The following is a 16,899-nucleotide window of genomic DNA, read 5'->3' as shown; positions in this document are numbered from 1 at the left end:
AGCCATACTAATTCACATGTGGTGTGTGCCATGGCTCTGTACTCGGCTTCAGCACTGCTTCTAGCCACAACCGTTTGCTTCTTACTCTTCCATGTCACAAGATTTCCTCCAAGAAATGTACAATAACCTGTAGTAGATCTTCTATCAGACACAGAGCCTGCCCAATCTGCATCTGTATACCCAATTACTTCAAGTTTTCCTCATGGTTTGTACAATAACCCACGACCCGGAGCTCCCTTCAGGTACCTTACAATTTTAAGAACTGCATCCCAATGAGGTATACGAGGGTTCTGCATAAATTGGCTCACCACACTGACTGCAAAGGAGATGTCTGGTCTCGTGATAGCCAAATAGTTCAGCTTCCCCACTAGCCGTCTATACCTTCCAGGATCATCAAACATTTCCCCTGTATCACTGCTCAACTTAACATTTGGTTTCATAGGAGTTTCAGCCGGTTTTGCACCTAACAGTCCTGTTTCATCCAGTAGATCAAGAACATATTTTCTTTGGCACAGGTTTACACCTTGTCTTGATCTAGCAACTTCTATACCCAAGAAATACTTCAATGTCCCAAGGTCTTTTGTTTGAAAATGATTTTGCAGAAAGACCTTTAGTTTATTGATCCCCAATTTGTCACTACCAGTTATGACAATATCATCCACATAGACCACTAATAAAATCTTTTCGACTTCTGAATCATAGTTGAACACTGAGTGGTCAACCTGGCATTGTTTCATTCCAAAATTCTTCACCACTTCACTAAACTTCCCAAACCAAAAACGAGGCGATTGTTTCAACCCATAAATTGCCTTTTTCAGTCTGCACACCTTACCATCCTCCCCCTGAGCAACAAACCCAGGTGGTTGCCCTATAATACCTCCTCCATAAGGTCACCATGAAGGAAGGCATTTTTAATGTCAAGTTGAAACAAGGGCCAATCATACATAACTGCCAGGGAAATTAACACACGGACAGAGCCAATCTTAGCCATTGGAGAGGTCTCCAATATAGTCCACACCACAACAGTGAATAACCTTTAGCAACAAGTCTGGCCTTCAGACGCTCCACACTACCATTTGGCAAGTATTTAACAATATACACCCATTTACAACCCACAACATGCTTACCAGGTGGAAGAGTAGTGAACTCCCACGTGTGAGTATGCTGAAGGGCAGAGAGTTCCTTCTCCATTGCCTGCCGCCACCCAGGTGAGCTAAGAGCCTCTTGGACACTCTTAGGTATAGAAATAGATGACAATAGTGAAACAAGCTGGCGATGTGAGGCAGAAAGGCGAGATACTGAAACAAAATTGGAAATGGGATGGAGGGTACAACTACGTTTACCTTTTCGTAAAGCAATGGGTAGATCAAGTCCTGAAGGTTCAGGGACAGGAGCAACAACAAGATCCGCAGACAAGGTAGAAGTTGAAGGAGGAGCCGGTGTCTGTCAATGAGTATACACGTGTCGGATCGGTGGTCGTTAAGTAGGGATCTGCACTGAAGGAGGTGAAGGGTCAACCCCAACAGGAACACCCAGAACGGGATCACTGACTGGAAGAGGAAGAAGAAGCAAAGGTGGAGACACGAATACTTCAGGTCCCGAGAAGAAGGGGACACTCAAAAAAGGTGACATCAGGACAGACATAGCACTTCCGAGTAATGGATTTGTAACACTTGTACCCTTTTTGAGTCCGAGAGTAGCCAAGAAAGACACTTAATGGAGCGTGCATCCAGTTTGTCTATTCCAGGATTCAGATTGTGAACAAAGCACACACAACCAAAGATACGAGGTGTTAATGGAAAGGGAGACAAGGTGGGGAACAAGATAGAGAAGGGAGACCGACCATGAAGAATGAAGGAGGGCATCCGATTAATGAGGAAACACACAATAAGTACAACATCACTCCAAAACCGTTTAGGAACACTCATATGATGAAGAATAGACCGAGCAGTTTCAAGGAGATGACGGTTCTTTCATTCAGCCACCCCATTTTGTTGAGGAGTGGATGCACATGAAGTTTGACGAATGATGCCATGTTGTTCTAAATACTGTTGAAAGGAAGTAAGAAAATGCCATGTTGTTCTAAATACTGTTCTAAATGCTGTTCATGTATTTAACACAGCAATCTGAAGGATCATCTCCCATGTGAACTAACTCATATTCTGTCCAAAGGTTAATGAACCCGGCATAGTATTCATGGACCTTTCTATCTCCCTGATAGTAAGAAAAAATGTCAACCTCTATCTAATACTATCTAGAGGTATTCGATCGCTGATAAACTTTCTCAAGATATTGATACATCTCATAGGTTGTCCTGTACCCTCTCATAGGGATAGCAATATCAGTTTTGACTGAGCCTAGAATCCATGACGCAATTTTTGCGTTGTCTATCTTCCACTGATTAAGTCCCTTAATGTCAAAGTCGTCAAGTTTAGACATAAATCCATCTAAGTATCCCCAAAGACCCTTAGCTTCGACATGGAACTAAAAGTTGAACTTCCATAGTGCATAGTTCGTACCGTTGAACTTAATAGGAAGAACATCCATCCTTTCTGATGTCATTGAAAGACAAAAGGCAACAACACACACTTCCAGAAACCAAAAGAAATTCGAACCAGAGAAGAAAAATAAGAGTACCTTTCTGCTGATGTCCAAAAAAGGCAATTGTAGAGTTTTGCTGAATTGAAAAGTGGATCAAAACCCCTCAAAGACGAAACCGATCCAAACCAAACCAAAGAGGTTCAATAGATCTGCTATGGGCGACACCAGATCTAAAATTTCAGGCTGATCCGATGTCTCTATAGGGAGATATGAGAAGAAAAGTGAACCCAACAGCGCAGCAGTCCAGAAAACAGATCTGTAGCCGATCCAGGAAGAGAAATAAAGAAGATACTCAAGAACTTCCAAATATTGTTAGGGAGTTCTTGAATCAGTAATAGCTAAGGTGTTTTGTGAAGTTTAGGTCGTGACCTACTCTGATACCATGTTAGAGTCAGTTCGAAAGTCAGAAAAGAGAGAGAAGAGAGAGAGAGAGAGAGCAGCCGAATGTTGGGTGTGACACCTTGTGTCAGTCAACACCCTAAAAGATATATTTATATTAAGTTGTAAAAGGACAGATCTGCCCTTAATGTACAAGAGAGAGATAATACAAAGAATAGATATACAACAAAGAAAAGTAAAAGTACAAAAATAGCCCTACGGCTAGATTTCACTGTCTCTACATGAAATCCTCCCACCACTCCTTTAGCATGATCTTAAATGTATGGTCTTCAAACCACATATTCTCAAATCTGAATGGAGGCGAGCCTCCCCCTGGGATTTCTTTCTCAATACAAATAGGGTAGTGGTTTGAAGTAACTCTAGGTAACCCTCTTGCCATTAAGGATCACCACATTTCTTCCCTATCAAGAGATACGAGGAAAATGTCTAGTTTGGAGAAGGTTGGGGGTGGGGGGGATTGAAAATTTGACCAAGTATAGTCCACCTAAAGCAAGGGGATTCTCTTAATTCCAGGGAATCAATTAGCCTATTGAACTTCCTCATGCTAGTAGTGAACCTCTAGTTTGGTTGTTTGAATCCCCCGAGTATCTAATGACATTAAAATCACCCCCCACACACCACAGACCCTCCCACAAACCCCTGATAACACATAATTCCTCCCAGAAAGCTCCTCTATCTTTGTAAGAGTTAGGACCATACACATTTGTTAAGGCCCATACTCTTCTGTCTGACTTTCTTTTAATTTTTAGGGAGATTGAATACTAACCCTATCAATTCTTCAACACAATCCATTTCCTCATTCCTCCATATGGTTAGAATTCCCCCTAAAGCTCCCCACAAGGGTACCCATGACCAGCTCAGACCCTTGGCTCCCCAAATGCTCCTTATCCACCTTCTATTCAGCTCTGATAAGTTGGTTTCTTGAATCATGATCAAATCTGGTTTTTCTTTCCTGGACGCATTTCTGATTAGTCTTCTCTTCTTGGCACTTCCTAGTCCTCTTACATTCCAACTTATTATCTTCATAGCAACGCCTCGTGACACCTCTGGGCTGGTGTTACTCAACACTCCCCTCTTCTTTTCCTCATACTCTTGTTCTTCTCCTCATAATTTATTCCACTCTTAAGCTTCTCGACCTCAATCATTTTCCTTTTCCTTTGCTTACTCTTCTTTCTCAGGTAAACTTTCTTTCCTTATGCCTTTTTACCTACCATCCTAGCTCCTTCTAACCCATCCCTCCCCTCCTGACTTCCTTCCTTTGCTCCCTCCAGGGTCTCGTTCTGGGTTGGCTTTGTCTGGGTAAAGGGTTGGTTTAGGCTAAAATCAACACATTCCAAACCTAAGATTGGGTTAGCTAGAACTTCCAAGATTAAAGATACAATTCTACTCCTCTCTCCCTATACCCTATCAACCATCACATTCTCAGGCTCCAAGACTGTGGCACTTCAGATTGAGAGTTCCATAACAAGTGGGGTTCTAGTAGGACCTGCACAAGTAGCCAAACACAAATTAGATACCTCTTTAGAAGGAAGCAAAGGAGTAAAAGACAGAAAAAGAGATAAGAGTGTAGGGATTCCCTAATTTGACAAGTCCAAATCCTTCCTTCGATCAGAACCCGCTGAGTGAGAGTCCTTGGCAGGTAAAACTGGGATAGCGTTTGAATTATGTTCCTCTTGTGTATCTTTGCTTTGGTTAGTGCTGACATCCGGGTCCCTGTCCTTAATATCCTGAACCTGTGTCTCCCTTGGTATTTCTCCTGGATCACTGTTGACTACACCTAGGTCCACCTTAGAGAATGAGGCAGGTCTCGCCACTGTTTCCTCTTCTAGGGCCGACAAGGAAATGCTCGAGGGTTCTTCAAATAAGACTTGCGTTCCTATTAGCTCGTTATTCCACAAATTGTAGATCCTAGTGGATGAGGCACTTCCAATTAGGGGTGCAACTTTTCCAGGTTAGGGTTGGGATTTTGTCAAATTTTCAATAGGCCCAACCCGAAGCCCAAGCCCGAAACAGTGTAAATTGTTAACTCGGGCCAACCCGACTTGCACCTCTACTTCCAATGCTACTTTTATCATTCCATACATCATCTTGCCTTGAGTCTTCCCAATCATCTTCTTCCTTAGAGCCTTCTCGCTCAAGCCTGTTAAACTTCGGGTTCGGCTTGTCAGGGTTGTAGAGTTTGTTTTCACCACCGGCTTCCGATTCCAGTTGCTCTCCGAACAGGTGCTTCCTATACCAGTGTCACCGAGAGCTTTCAAAGGAGTCCTGAGAGGGTTTTTCGAGGTTGTAGGGGTCGATTTGGACGATGATAAACCCCAACAACCGTCGCCAAACACTTGAGTCAGCCTACTCACCTACAATTTTAAGTGGTCATGTGACCTGTTTAGAATATAAGTTGGTGTTGGGCTGTTTGGTTCTGTAGAAGAACTGAAGGGTAGTTTTGTAATTCTACTGTATTTTATTATTCTTTCTTGTACTGTAATAGACATGCACTTTAGTGTACAGCTCTTTTATTCTCTTTGTAAGGACAATCTTGTCCATTTACATAAGATTAATATAAATACCTCTTTTCTGGGTTGGTTCGACCTGATTGATCAACCCTAACAGATCTGAACCTTTGTCACATCTCTTGCTCTTTCACCTTCTCTCGAACTAACAGGTTCAACATTTAACCCTTGGGTCAAGTTTTGGCACACTTCCAAAATTTTTTCCTTTATTGCCACCACCCCCTCCAGATGCCACTACAGTGTAGGATCTTTTGGTAGCCCCTCAATCTGAAATGGATGGCCCAGATTCTAGTCCTTCTTTAGAATTCTGACCACCCTCTTTCGATTTTACAGTCTGAGCATAAGCCTTCTCTTTGTAATAACGGTCAGACTTCTCCTTCACGTGTTCCCCCTCCTTGACCCTTGCCACATCATCGTCTTCTACCTCCCACAGGCTTCTACAGGGTCTCTCCTCCACTGACGACAACAGCCAAACCACCTCATGTGTTTCACCTAATTCCAGCTTCACTGTTCTCGGTATTGATTCTATTTTAACTCCTCCCAATTTCATCGATGCTGCACTGAGATTGGACAAGTCCAAATCTTCCAGGACTCCTCCGCACAGAGCTATGATTTTTTTGAAGTTTGCAAGGGACCAAAGATGAAATGGGAGATCTAGCACTTCGAGGCAGAAAATTTTTGTCTGATCTACACGATTTGCATTCGAACACTATTGACTGATCACCATTACTCCTTCAGAAGTTTGAATGGGGAACGCATGTATTTCTTCCGCCAAGTTGTCTGCTTCTAGAAGAGCCTTGTCTTCTTGAAATGGTCGAAGATAGAAGCACCCTTCCACTTTCAGCTTTCCTTTATTCTCCGCTGCAACACAGCCCCACCTACCTACTCTTTTGTTTGCAAGTATCACATATTTTTTATGCCAGTTCTGGTAGGTTTGATCTTCACTCCCTGCAGCTTCCTTATCACCATCTGGAGGTGGTTGATTTTCCGATGCTTGGTTGGGTCGGATATCTCTTGGCTTGTCTTCATTCCTCCACAAAAAGTTCTGCAACTCCCTTACAAACAGTATCCACCCCTTAGTCTGTTTTCCCATGGGGACACAAATCATTTTCTTCTACCTTCACCGAACCATTCTGAGACTATTGCAAACCAGCCCTTCCTATTGAAACATAGCTCAGCTACGAACACCTTTCCGTTGATTTTGATTGAGTACTTCCAGGCCTGTGACTTCCTCGAAACTAAAGCTACATCCAGGAAGCCTTTCAGCCAAGCTGCTACCTCCTTTTGGAGATACAGTGGCTCTTTTTTCTTCTCTAATCTTCAGGAACACCAGAAACCTTGTTTTCACTTCTCTTAGCTTCAAATGATACTTCCTTTCTCCACCTTCCCACTACTTCAAACTCACCCTCTATTGAAGAACTCTCTACCTTGCTTTGCCTTATCCTAATTCACTATTTTAAATGGTTATCTTTCGCATAATCCATCATCCAACTTGCCCAACTCATTAAATATTGATCCAGGCTTCAAAAAAAAAAATGATTCATTGGATTGATGATCCGTTAATGACCCGCATCTAGAAACACCCTACCCATAAATAAAATGGGTGGTTTGGGTTAGTTGATCATGTTGGGTTTGAAATTTTCCACCCCTATCTAAGATCTATGTTATGCTAGTGCAATATTTACAAATAAGAGTAAACCAACATCATCCAGCTACCATAGATTATTCTTTTACATTTCTCATAAAAATAGAAAAGGAAATTAGACTCTAGTTCAATATATAAGGAAATAAATTTAAAAATTAAGAGATGAAAAAGGGAATCTGTTAGCTATGTATTCTGGCCCAATTGGGGTGGGAGACTCCTTGAGGGCTGAGATATTAGGAGCTCTTGAAGGCGTACAAAGGGTCAAAGACATGCATATTAAGAAATTGATCATATAAGGTGATTCTGAAATTGTAGTGAACTGGTTAAAAGAGGACAAATCCAAGCTCTGGAATTACAATGAAAAGAGGAAATTTAAGTGGCTGAGTAAGGACATGGAAGTTAGTTGTACATAAGTAAAGAGAAGTGCAAACTCATTGGCAGATGGCTTAGCTAGGAAAGGGGCGAATAGAAACTCTATTGTAGAGAACACTGATGTGGGCCCCACCGCTGTGGTCCCACTCTGTCCGTAGGGTAGAATGTACCGTAGTCATCCTAGGGTTAGCTGATGGTCAATCTGTTATTCTAGTTGTTATTTATATTTCAGTTTTATATTGTTTTGTGTGTTATGTAAATACCAAGGGCAGATGTGTCCTTTCATGTAACTAGCATAACCTATAAATATTAAATAGAAGTGGCGGTGGCAGAACATTCAGATTCTGTCCTTCCTTTCAAATCTTGTGTTCTACTGCCCTTTCTCTACTCTTTCTCCTCTTTCCTCTATACTTTTTCTCCTTTTTCGAACCTAAAATTTATAAGGGTTCAAGACTGATAGCAGTCTTGAACATCTACATGGTATCAGAGCAGGGTTAGGGTTTCTCATGGGAGTCTAGTACCAGCCGACCACATGAGAATCTCCTAGGACTGGAAGCTGAAAAGGTGGAGTTCGCAGACTGATTCTTGGAGATCGCCAAAAGGTTTAGCAGCTGTTGAAGGCTTGTCACGGTTGCAGAGTGTTGGTGGTCAGGAAGAATCAGAGAAGACTAGGGTTCGGGTAACCTTGGAAGGCAGCGAACAGTTTTTTTTTTCTTGTAAGTTATTTACTTTCTAAGGGAAGTTCTATCAGAGAAGATAGGTTGGACCTATCTGGAGAGGGCGGCTGAACCATTCTAGGGTTTTCTCCCTTCTATTCTCTAGGGTTTTACAGTGTAGATGTTCAAGACTGCTATCAGTCTTGAGCACTAATAAATTTCAGGTTCAAAAAGAAGAGAAAGTATAGAGGAAAGAGGAGAAAGAGTAGTGAGAGAGCAGTAGAACACAAACTTTGAAAGGAAGGACAGAATCTCAATATTCTGCCGCCGCCACTTCTAATTAATATTTATAGGTTATGCCAGTTACATGAAAAGGACAAATCTGCCCTTGGTATTTACATAACAAATAAAACAATATAAAACTGAAATATAAATAACAACTGGAATAACAAATTGACCACCAGCTAACCCTAGGATGACTAGAACACATTCTACCCTACGGACAGAGTGGGACCATAGCTGTGGGGCCCACATCAGTGTTCTCTACACTCCCCCTCAAGTTGGGAGTAAATGTTTATCATTCCCAACTTGGATAGATCTGCCTCTAGCTTCTTTCTTGATACGGCTTTAGTGAGAATATCTGCTAGTTGCATACTGGATGTGATGTAAGGGAGACATACTTCTTGAGATGAGACTCTCTCTCATACAAAATGTCGGTCAACTTCAATGTGTTTGGTTTTGTCATGCTGCACTGGATTATGTGCTATATTAATAGCTGCTTGATTATCACAATACAGCATCAGGGGCTTCTCATACTCAATACCCAACTCCTCAAGTAGAGATCTCAGCCATAGGATTTTAGCCACTCCGTTAGCCATTGACCTGTATTCTGCTTCAGCACTAGATTGGGAGACAACACTTTGTTTCTTACTTCTCCAAGAGACAAGATTACCTCCCACAAGAGCACAATATCCGGAGGTAGACCTTCTGTCATCAACACTCTCAGCCCGGTCGACATCCGTATAGACCTCCACCTTCATGTGGTTATTGTTCTTGAACAGTATACCCCAACCCAGGCATCTCTTCAAGTATGCTAATATTCTTTCAGCCGCAAGAAGATGTGTGGTTCGAGGATAATGCATGTACAGGCTGACAACACTAACAGCACAAGTAATATCTGGCCGAGTGAGGCAAAGATATAGAAGCTTCCCTACCAATTGCTGGAACATAACCTTGTCTTCAAGAGGCTCCCCACTCTCTGCACTAATCCTGTGGTTCTGTTCAATGGGTGTATCCGCAGGCTTGACACCTAACTTTCCAGTTTCTGCCAGCAAATCTATGACATACTTCCTCTGCGAGATAAAGATCCCCTATTTGGATCTAGCAACCTCAACACCCAAAAAATACCAAAGTGCACCAAGATCTTTCACCTCAAATTCTTGATGAAGGAGCTGTTTAAGGGACTCAATCTCATGGCTATCATTCCCTGTCACCACAATATCATCAACATATACTGCAAGTAGTGTCAAGGAGGACTCTACCCTCTTGATGAATAGGGTATGATCTGACTGGGCCTGTACGTAACCGAACTTCACAAGGGCTAGTCTGAATCTATCGAACCAAGCCCTGGGTGACTGCTTCAAACCATACAAAGCCTTGTTGAGCCAGCAGCTCTTCTTACATGTTTCTGCATCATAGAATCCAGGAGGCAACCGCATGTAAACCTCTTCCTGCAGGTCTCCATTCAAAAACGCACTTTTCACGTCCATTTGGTATAAAGGCCAAGTGTGACTTGCTACAAGGGATAATAGGACTCGAATGGTGGTCATCTTGGCTACCGGGGCAAAGGTCTCCAAGTAATCTATACCATAGGTCTGTGTGAACCCTTTTGCAACTAGCCGAGCTTTATACCACTCAATGGAGTCGTCCGCATTGTGCTTCACAGTAAATACCCATCTGCAACAACCTGGTTTCTTTCCTTTGGGCAGATCAACTAGCTCCCAGGTGTTATTTTTTAACAGGGCATCCATTTCAACCTGCATCGCATCTTTCCACTCCGGGACGGATAGGGCTTCTTGCATTGTTCTTGGAACAGGGACATTGGCAACGGAAGTAAGATAGGACCTGTAGGTGGGAGATAGGCGATCATAGGATAAAAACTAAGAAATACAGTAGGTTGTAGATGTGGTACAATGTCGTTTCCCTTTACGGACGACAATGGAAAGGTCAAGGTCATCTGGAGGAGGTGAAGTGGCAACAGTGGAAGAAGTCTCTGTGGGCCCTGGGACTGTAATAGCTGGACTTGGAGCCGCAGAAGAGATTGGAGCTGGCCTGGATTGCTGATGACCAGGATCAACCTGCCTGCATCGCCTGTGATAAGACCCTCAACTCCTGATCCCTCTGACCACCCTCACTATGGTAGCCCTCATCACCCAATGGAATAGGTAAGGGAACAGCCCCAAAAGTATGAACCCTACCCTCACTGCACTCCCCCTGAAGAAAGTGACCCAAATCCCGACTCGCACTGCTCTCCCCCTGAAGAAAGTGACCCAAATCCCAACTCGCACTGTTCTCCCCCTGAGGAGAAACCCGAGAATAATAGGGTGTCTCCTCAAAGAAAGTGACATCCATGGAGACAAATATTATGCCTGAGACAGGATCATAGCAGCAATAACCCTTTTGATTTTGTGCATAACCAAGAAAAATGCATTTGGAGGCTTTTGATTCGAACATGGAGTGATGGGGTCCGAGAAGCTGAACAAAACAGGTACAACCAAATGTTTTAAGGGGAACAGTGAACAACTCCTCATCTGGGTATAGAAGGGAAAAAGGAGAAGACATATCAAGAACCCGGGAAGAAACCCGATTAATAAGATATACCGCCGTGAGGATAGCATCACCGCAGAAGCGAATAGGGACATTGGAGGTAAACATAATACTTCTAGCCACCTCCAAGATGTGCTTATTCTTCCTTTCTGCTGAGGTGTATGAGGGCAAGTGCTCTGGTGGATAACCCCATGATTAAGAAGTTAAGATGCCAATGGCTTAGCAAAGTATTCCTTTGCATTATCAGATCTAAGAACTTTGATCTTGGCATCAAATTGGGTTATGATCATTTGGTGAAAGTTTTGGGTCAGGGCGGGAACCTCATCTCGTGAACGCATAAGATAAACCCAAGAAAACCGGGTATGGTCATCAACAAATAACAGAAAATATCTGTACCCACCCATGGAAGGAATGTGATATGGCCCCCAAGCATCCGTATGCACAAGATCAAAAGGACGATTGCTCCTTTTATTGCTTAATGAATAAGAGTATCTACAATGTTTAGCAAACTCACAGCTTTCACATTGCAACTGGGACAACTCAACAGACTCAAACAAATTAGGAAACAGACTCTTTAAGGACCGAAAAGACAAATGACCCAATCGGTTATGCCAAAGCAATAACCGAACTCACACTCTGGGAAACAAATGACTTCTTATCCACTGACTCTTTCCGACGAGAACTCTCCCCGAGCAGATAGATCCCATTCGTCTCACGACCAGTCCCAATCACCTTCTTCGTCTTCAGGTCCTGAAAAACACACCAGTCAGGGAAGAAAGTTACTGAGCAGTTCATGTGTTTGGTAATACTACTGACTGAAAGAATGTTAGTATCAAGCTTAGAGACATGTAAGACAGGAGACAAGGAGATGGTATACAATAACTTGATGTCACCCTTGCCAGAAATGGGGACAAGAGAGCCATCAGCAATAGATACTTTATCCCTACCAAAAGATAAATGCTAAGTGGTAAACAATGAAGGCAAGCTAGTCATATGGTCGGATGCACCTGAATCTATTACCCAACAGGGTTCAGTAGTACCTGGAGCTGAGGCATGGTAGGCTGAGGCTCAAGTACCTGAATGTGCGAAAGCAAATGTGGCAGGGGCTAATGGTGACTGCGGTGCCTGAGCTGAGTTCCCAACTTCCTTTTCCAACTGTATAAGAGCAGCCCGAACTGCAGCTAAGGTCTCTAAGAATGTGCCTCTTGTGCCAGACGAGGATGCTGAATTAGTATTCACGGCCACATGAACGTTACCCTTCTTGCTTCTTAACTTTGCCGGGACCAAATGAGGATCTAGCTTCCAACATGTTTCTTTTGTGTGTTTGGGTTTCTTACAATGCTCACATACTACATAACTGTTGTTCCCAAAACTGCCTTCGGCCTGATTTTTAAACTCCATTTCAGTCAAGAACCAATAGTCTCAAAATTAGGGTTACTACAGCCAAAGAACAACACTTGGACTATCAATCACAACCAAAAATCAGTATAGAACCAATTTGTATTCACGGTATATGTGCATGAAACAGGTATAACTGATGATCTGAAACCAACTAGCAAACACAACAGCAGCAGGCCGTACAGTTCTCACCCCTTAAGAGAGTTCAAAAACCCCAAAAGAATCTGAAGATCAGGTTAGAAGCAGGTCTGATATGCTTGGTAGAATTAGGGTTTTTAATCAGTCCCAAAAGAAAACATTTCAGTTGCACATTCCAATCAGTACCGTACAGATAGACTTGCAGTAGGGTTAATATGAAACCCTAAAAGTTGATCAATGCTGAAAGAAAAAAAAAACCTGGAGGACAGCTCCAGGTAAACCGCAAGGTTCAGCCTAACATTAGGGCTTGCCACAAGCTTATTAGGGTTTGCCGCAAGATCACTTTCAGACCCTAAAACAATTCGGCCCAACAGTAGGGTTTGCTGTAAAACCCTAGAGAATAGAAGGGAGAAAACCCTAGAATGGTTCGACCGCCCTTTCAAGATAGGTCCAACCCATCTTCTCTGATAGTACTTCTCTTAGAGAATAAATAACTTACAAGGAAAAATTGTTCGCTGCCTTCCAAGGTTACCCGAACCCTAGTCTTCTTTGATCCTTCCTGACCACCAACACTCTGCAACCATGACAAGCTTTCAACAGCTGCTAGCCCTTCTGGCGATCTCCAAGAATCAGTCTGCGAACTCCACCTTTTCAACTTCCAGTCCTAAGAGATTCTCATGTGGTCGACTGGTACTAGACTCACATGAGAAACCCTAACTTGGCTCTGATACCATGTAGATGTTCAAGACTGCTATCAGTCTTTAGCACTAATAAATTTCAGGTTCGAAAAGAAGAGAAAGTATAGAGGAAAGAGGAGAAAGAGTAGTGAGAGAGTGGTAGAACACAAACTTTGAAAGGAAGGACAGAATCTCAATATTCTGCCGCCGCCACTTCTAATTAATATTTATAGGTTATGCCAGTTACATGAAAAGGACAAATCTGCCCTTGGTATTTACATAACAAATAAAACAATATAAAACTGAAATATAAATAACAACTGGAATAACAAATTGACCACCAGCTAACCCTAGGATGACTAGAACACGTTCTACCCTACGGACAGAGTGGGACCATAGTTGTGGGGCCCACATCAGTGTTCTCTACATACAGCAAACCCTACTGTTGGGCCGAACTGCCTTAGCTTTGTTTCTCTCTATTCTAGGGTTTGAAAGTGATCTTGCGGCAAGCCCTAATGTTAGACTGAACCTTGCGATTTACCTGGAGCTGTCCTCAAGTTTTTTATTAGCATTGATCAGATTTTAGGGTTTCTCTTTAAGGACTGATTAAAACCCTAATTCTGCCAAGCATATCAGACCTACTTCTAAGCTGTTTTTCAGACCTTTTGGGGTTTTCGAACTCTCTTAAGGGGTGAGAATTGTACAGACAGCTGCTGTTGTGTTTGCTAGTTGGTTTCAGATCAGAGTTATACCAGTTTTGTGCACATACACTGTGAATACAGATCGGTCCTACACTGCTTTGATTGTGATTGGTAGTCCAAGTGCTGTTTTTGAGACTTGACCGAGATGGAGTTTAAAAATCAGGCAGAAGGCAGCTTTGGGAACATCAGTTATGGTAGTGTTTCTGAGACGGGTGGTCAGATTACAACCGTAAAGTTTGATGGATCAAACTATTTGGAATGGGCCTAATCAATCGTGATGGCTATTGGGGGAAGAGGTAAATTAGGGTACCTCTTGGGAGATGTGAAAGAACCCCCCAAGGGAGACCCTACGTATACCAAGTGGATCAAAGAAAACTACTTGGTTATGACATAGCTATGTAATTCTATGCAGCCTCATATTAGCCGAAATTACTTGTGGGCAAAGACAGCTAAGGAGATATGGGATGTTATGAAAGAAACTTATTCCCAACCCCTTAATGTTGCCAGAGCATATGAATTGAAATGTGAAGTGAAAAACCTTAAACAAGGAGAGAAACCGATTTCAGTATACTTCTCTACCTTGCAGTGCCTGTGGCGTGAGATTGATCACTTAGAGACTCTTGAGTGGGAGTCCCAAAGATGCACAGATATATAGAAAGCAGGTCGAGACAAATCGGGTGTTTGAGTTTTTGGCGGGCCTAAATTCAGAGTATGATATTGTGCGGCAAGAGATTTTGACTAGAGACAGTGTGACTCTCTCTCAGGCATACTAATTCGTACATAGTGAAGAGACCAAAAGGAAAGTTATGATGCAACCTCAGCCCCTTACACCAGCCTTTGTAGCTGTCACACCCAAATCAGGGGGTGATTCAAAAAAGGACAGGAGGAAGGAAGACAAAAAGGATGTGGTATGTGAACATTGTAAGAAACCCAAACATACAAAAGAAACATGTTGGAAACTGCATCCTCACTAGGTTTCAGCGAAGTTGAGAAGCAAGAAGGGCACTGCTCATGTGGCCGTGAACACTGATTCAGCATCCTCACCGCAGTCACCATCAGCTCCTGCCACATTTGCCTTCACACATTCAGGTACTCGAGCTTCAGCCTACCATGCCTCAGCTCCAGGTACTATTGAACCTTGTTGGGTAATAGATTCAGGTGCATCCGACCACATGACTAGCTTGCCTTCACTGTTTACCACTTAACATTTGTCTTCTGGTAGGGATAAAGTATCTATTGTTGATAGCTCCCTTGTTCCTATTTCTGGGAAGGGTGACATCAAGTTATCAGATATCATCTCCCTGTCATTTGTTTTGCATGTTCCTAAGCTTGATACTAATCTTCTTTCAGTCAGTAGTATTACCAAGCATATGAACTGCTCAATAACCTTCTTCCTTGACCGATGTGTTTTTCAGGACTTGGAGACGAAAAAGGTGATTGGGACTGGCCGTGAGACGAATGGGATCTATCTGCTCGGGGAGAGGTCCCGTCAGGAAGAGTCAGTAGGGAAGATGTCTTTTGTTTCTCACAGTGTGAGCCCGGCTATGCTTTGGCATAACCGATTAGGTCATTTGTCCTTTCGGTCTCTAAAGAGTCTGCTTCCTGCTTTATTTGAGTCTGTTGAGTTGTCTCAGTTGCATTGTAAAAGTTGTGAGTTTGCTAAGCATTGTAGAAAGTCTTATTTATTGAGCAATAAAAGGAGTAATAATTTTTTTTGATATTGTGCATACTGATGTTTGGGGGCCCTATCACATCCCTTCCATGGGTGGGTACAGATACTTCTTATTATTTGTTGATGATCATACCCATTTTTCTTGGGTTTATCTCATGCGTTCACGAGATGAGGTCCCTGCCCTGACCCAAAACTTTCACCAAATGATCATAACCCAATTTGATGCCAAGATCAAAGTTCTTAGATCCGATAACACAAAGGAATACTTTGCTAAACCATTGACATCTTACCTTCTTAGATCAAAGTTCTCCTTTTTCCTCTATACTTTTTCTCCTTTTTCAAACCTGAAATTTATTAGGGTTCAAGACTGAAAGCAGTCTTGAACATCTACATCTATTTTTTGGGCTGTTTTGTAATTGTTTACGGTTTGGGTGTACATTGATGTATTAGGGAGTTAAGTTTTTTTAGCTCCTTATTTATGTACTTTCTCAATCTTTAATAAAATCCACTGTTATTGATCAAAAAAAAAAAAACACCCCATCCCCCACAAGTCAAATGAATTGAGTTTCTTCTATAGTTAACCTACTCTTTTTTTCTTCCTCATTGAGAGAAGATCTGACCAAATCCAAAGTTCCAAACCATGCATTACAAAGAGCACCATTTGGATTGGCCACATGCTAAGTCCTTCAATCCACATCAGCTCCATACCCACCATGTACTGGAGCTTTTCCTAAGTGATATTAGCCATCTAAAGCTTTAATTATTCAGCAAATGCTCAGAAAGGATGTAGATTGGAGACATCTCAAAAGCTTTGTCTGAGATTTAAACAAAGGTTTGTGAGAGAAAGTGAGAAACACAAAAACCCTTTTGCATCCCAACAATGCTGCAACATGGTAAACTCTGGGTCATTTATACTTCTCTAAGCAATGCAACTAGTACATCTGCTATATAATCTGCCAATGAAGAAATCTTAAAATGTAACCATGACATAAGGAGGCAATTTCCATGTCACTTAAAGCAGGACATAAAAAAAAAAAAGTTATCTATCAATTTATATGCTGTGAAATAGCTCTTTAACCTCAGGATCCTGTTGAAGTTCTGATGCATCTATTATAGGTGGAGGCCTCCCAAATTCACAGAGCTCACTGTATATGGAAACCAGATCTGCCAACCCCAGCTCAAGAAAGGATGGTGGCACAACTTTGTCAAAAGATGGCTGACAAAACAAAATAAAAAGCATTTAGTAAACAGTCAGTAATAAGAGGAATATAAAGAAAAAAGATATTCCAAACTAAAATTAATGAGAA

General features: G+C 42.2%; 1 protein-coding gene across 2 annotated transcripts in view; it reads right to left on the bottom strand.

Moving 5' to 3' along the window:
* Positions 1 to 16,899, bottom strand: part of LOC104612934 (branched-chain-amino-acid aminotransferase-like protein 1) — a 52,968-nt gene that overhangs the window by 29,741 nt on the left and 6,328 nt on the right. For both annotated transcript variants that reach the window (XM_010280605.3, XM_010280596.3), the window contains exon 5: positions 16,671 to 16,808. In XM_010280605.3, the coding sequence (XP_010278907.1) occupies positions 16,671 to 16,808 (138 nt within the window). The remainder of the gene's footprint in view (positions 1 to 16,670; positions 16,809 to 16,899) is intronic.

The sequence above is a fragment of the Nelumbo nucifera genome, chromosome 4 (genome assembly GCF_055504915.1).
Source record: "Nelumbo nucifera cultivar China Antique chromosome 4, China Antique-T2T, whole genome shotgun sequence".
NCBI classification, from domain to species: Eukaryota; Viridiplantae; Streptophyta; class Magnoliopsida; order Proteales; family Nelumbonaceae; genus Nelumbo; species Nelumbo nucifera.
Note: the sequence above shows the minus strand (reverse complement) of the source record. Positions and strands in the feature narration are given on the sequence as shown.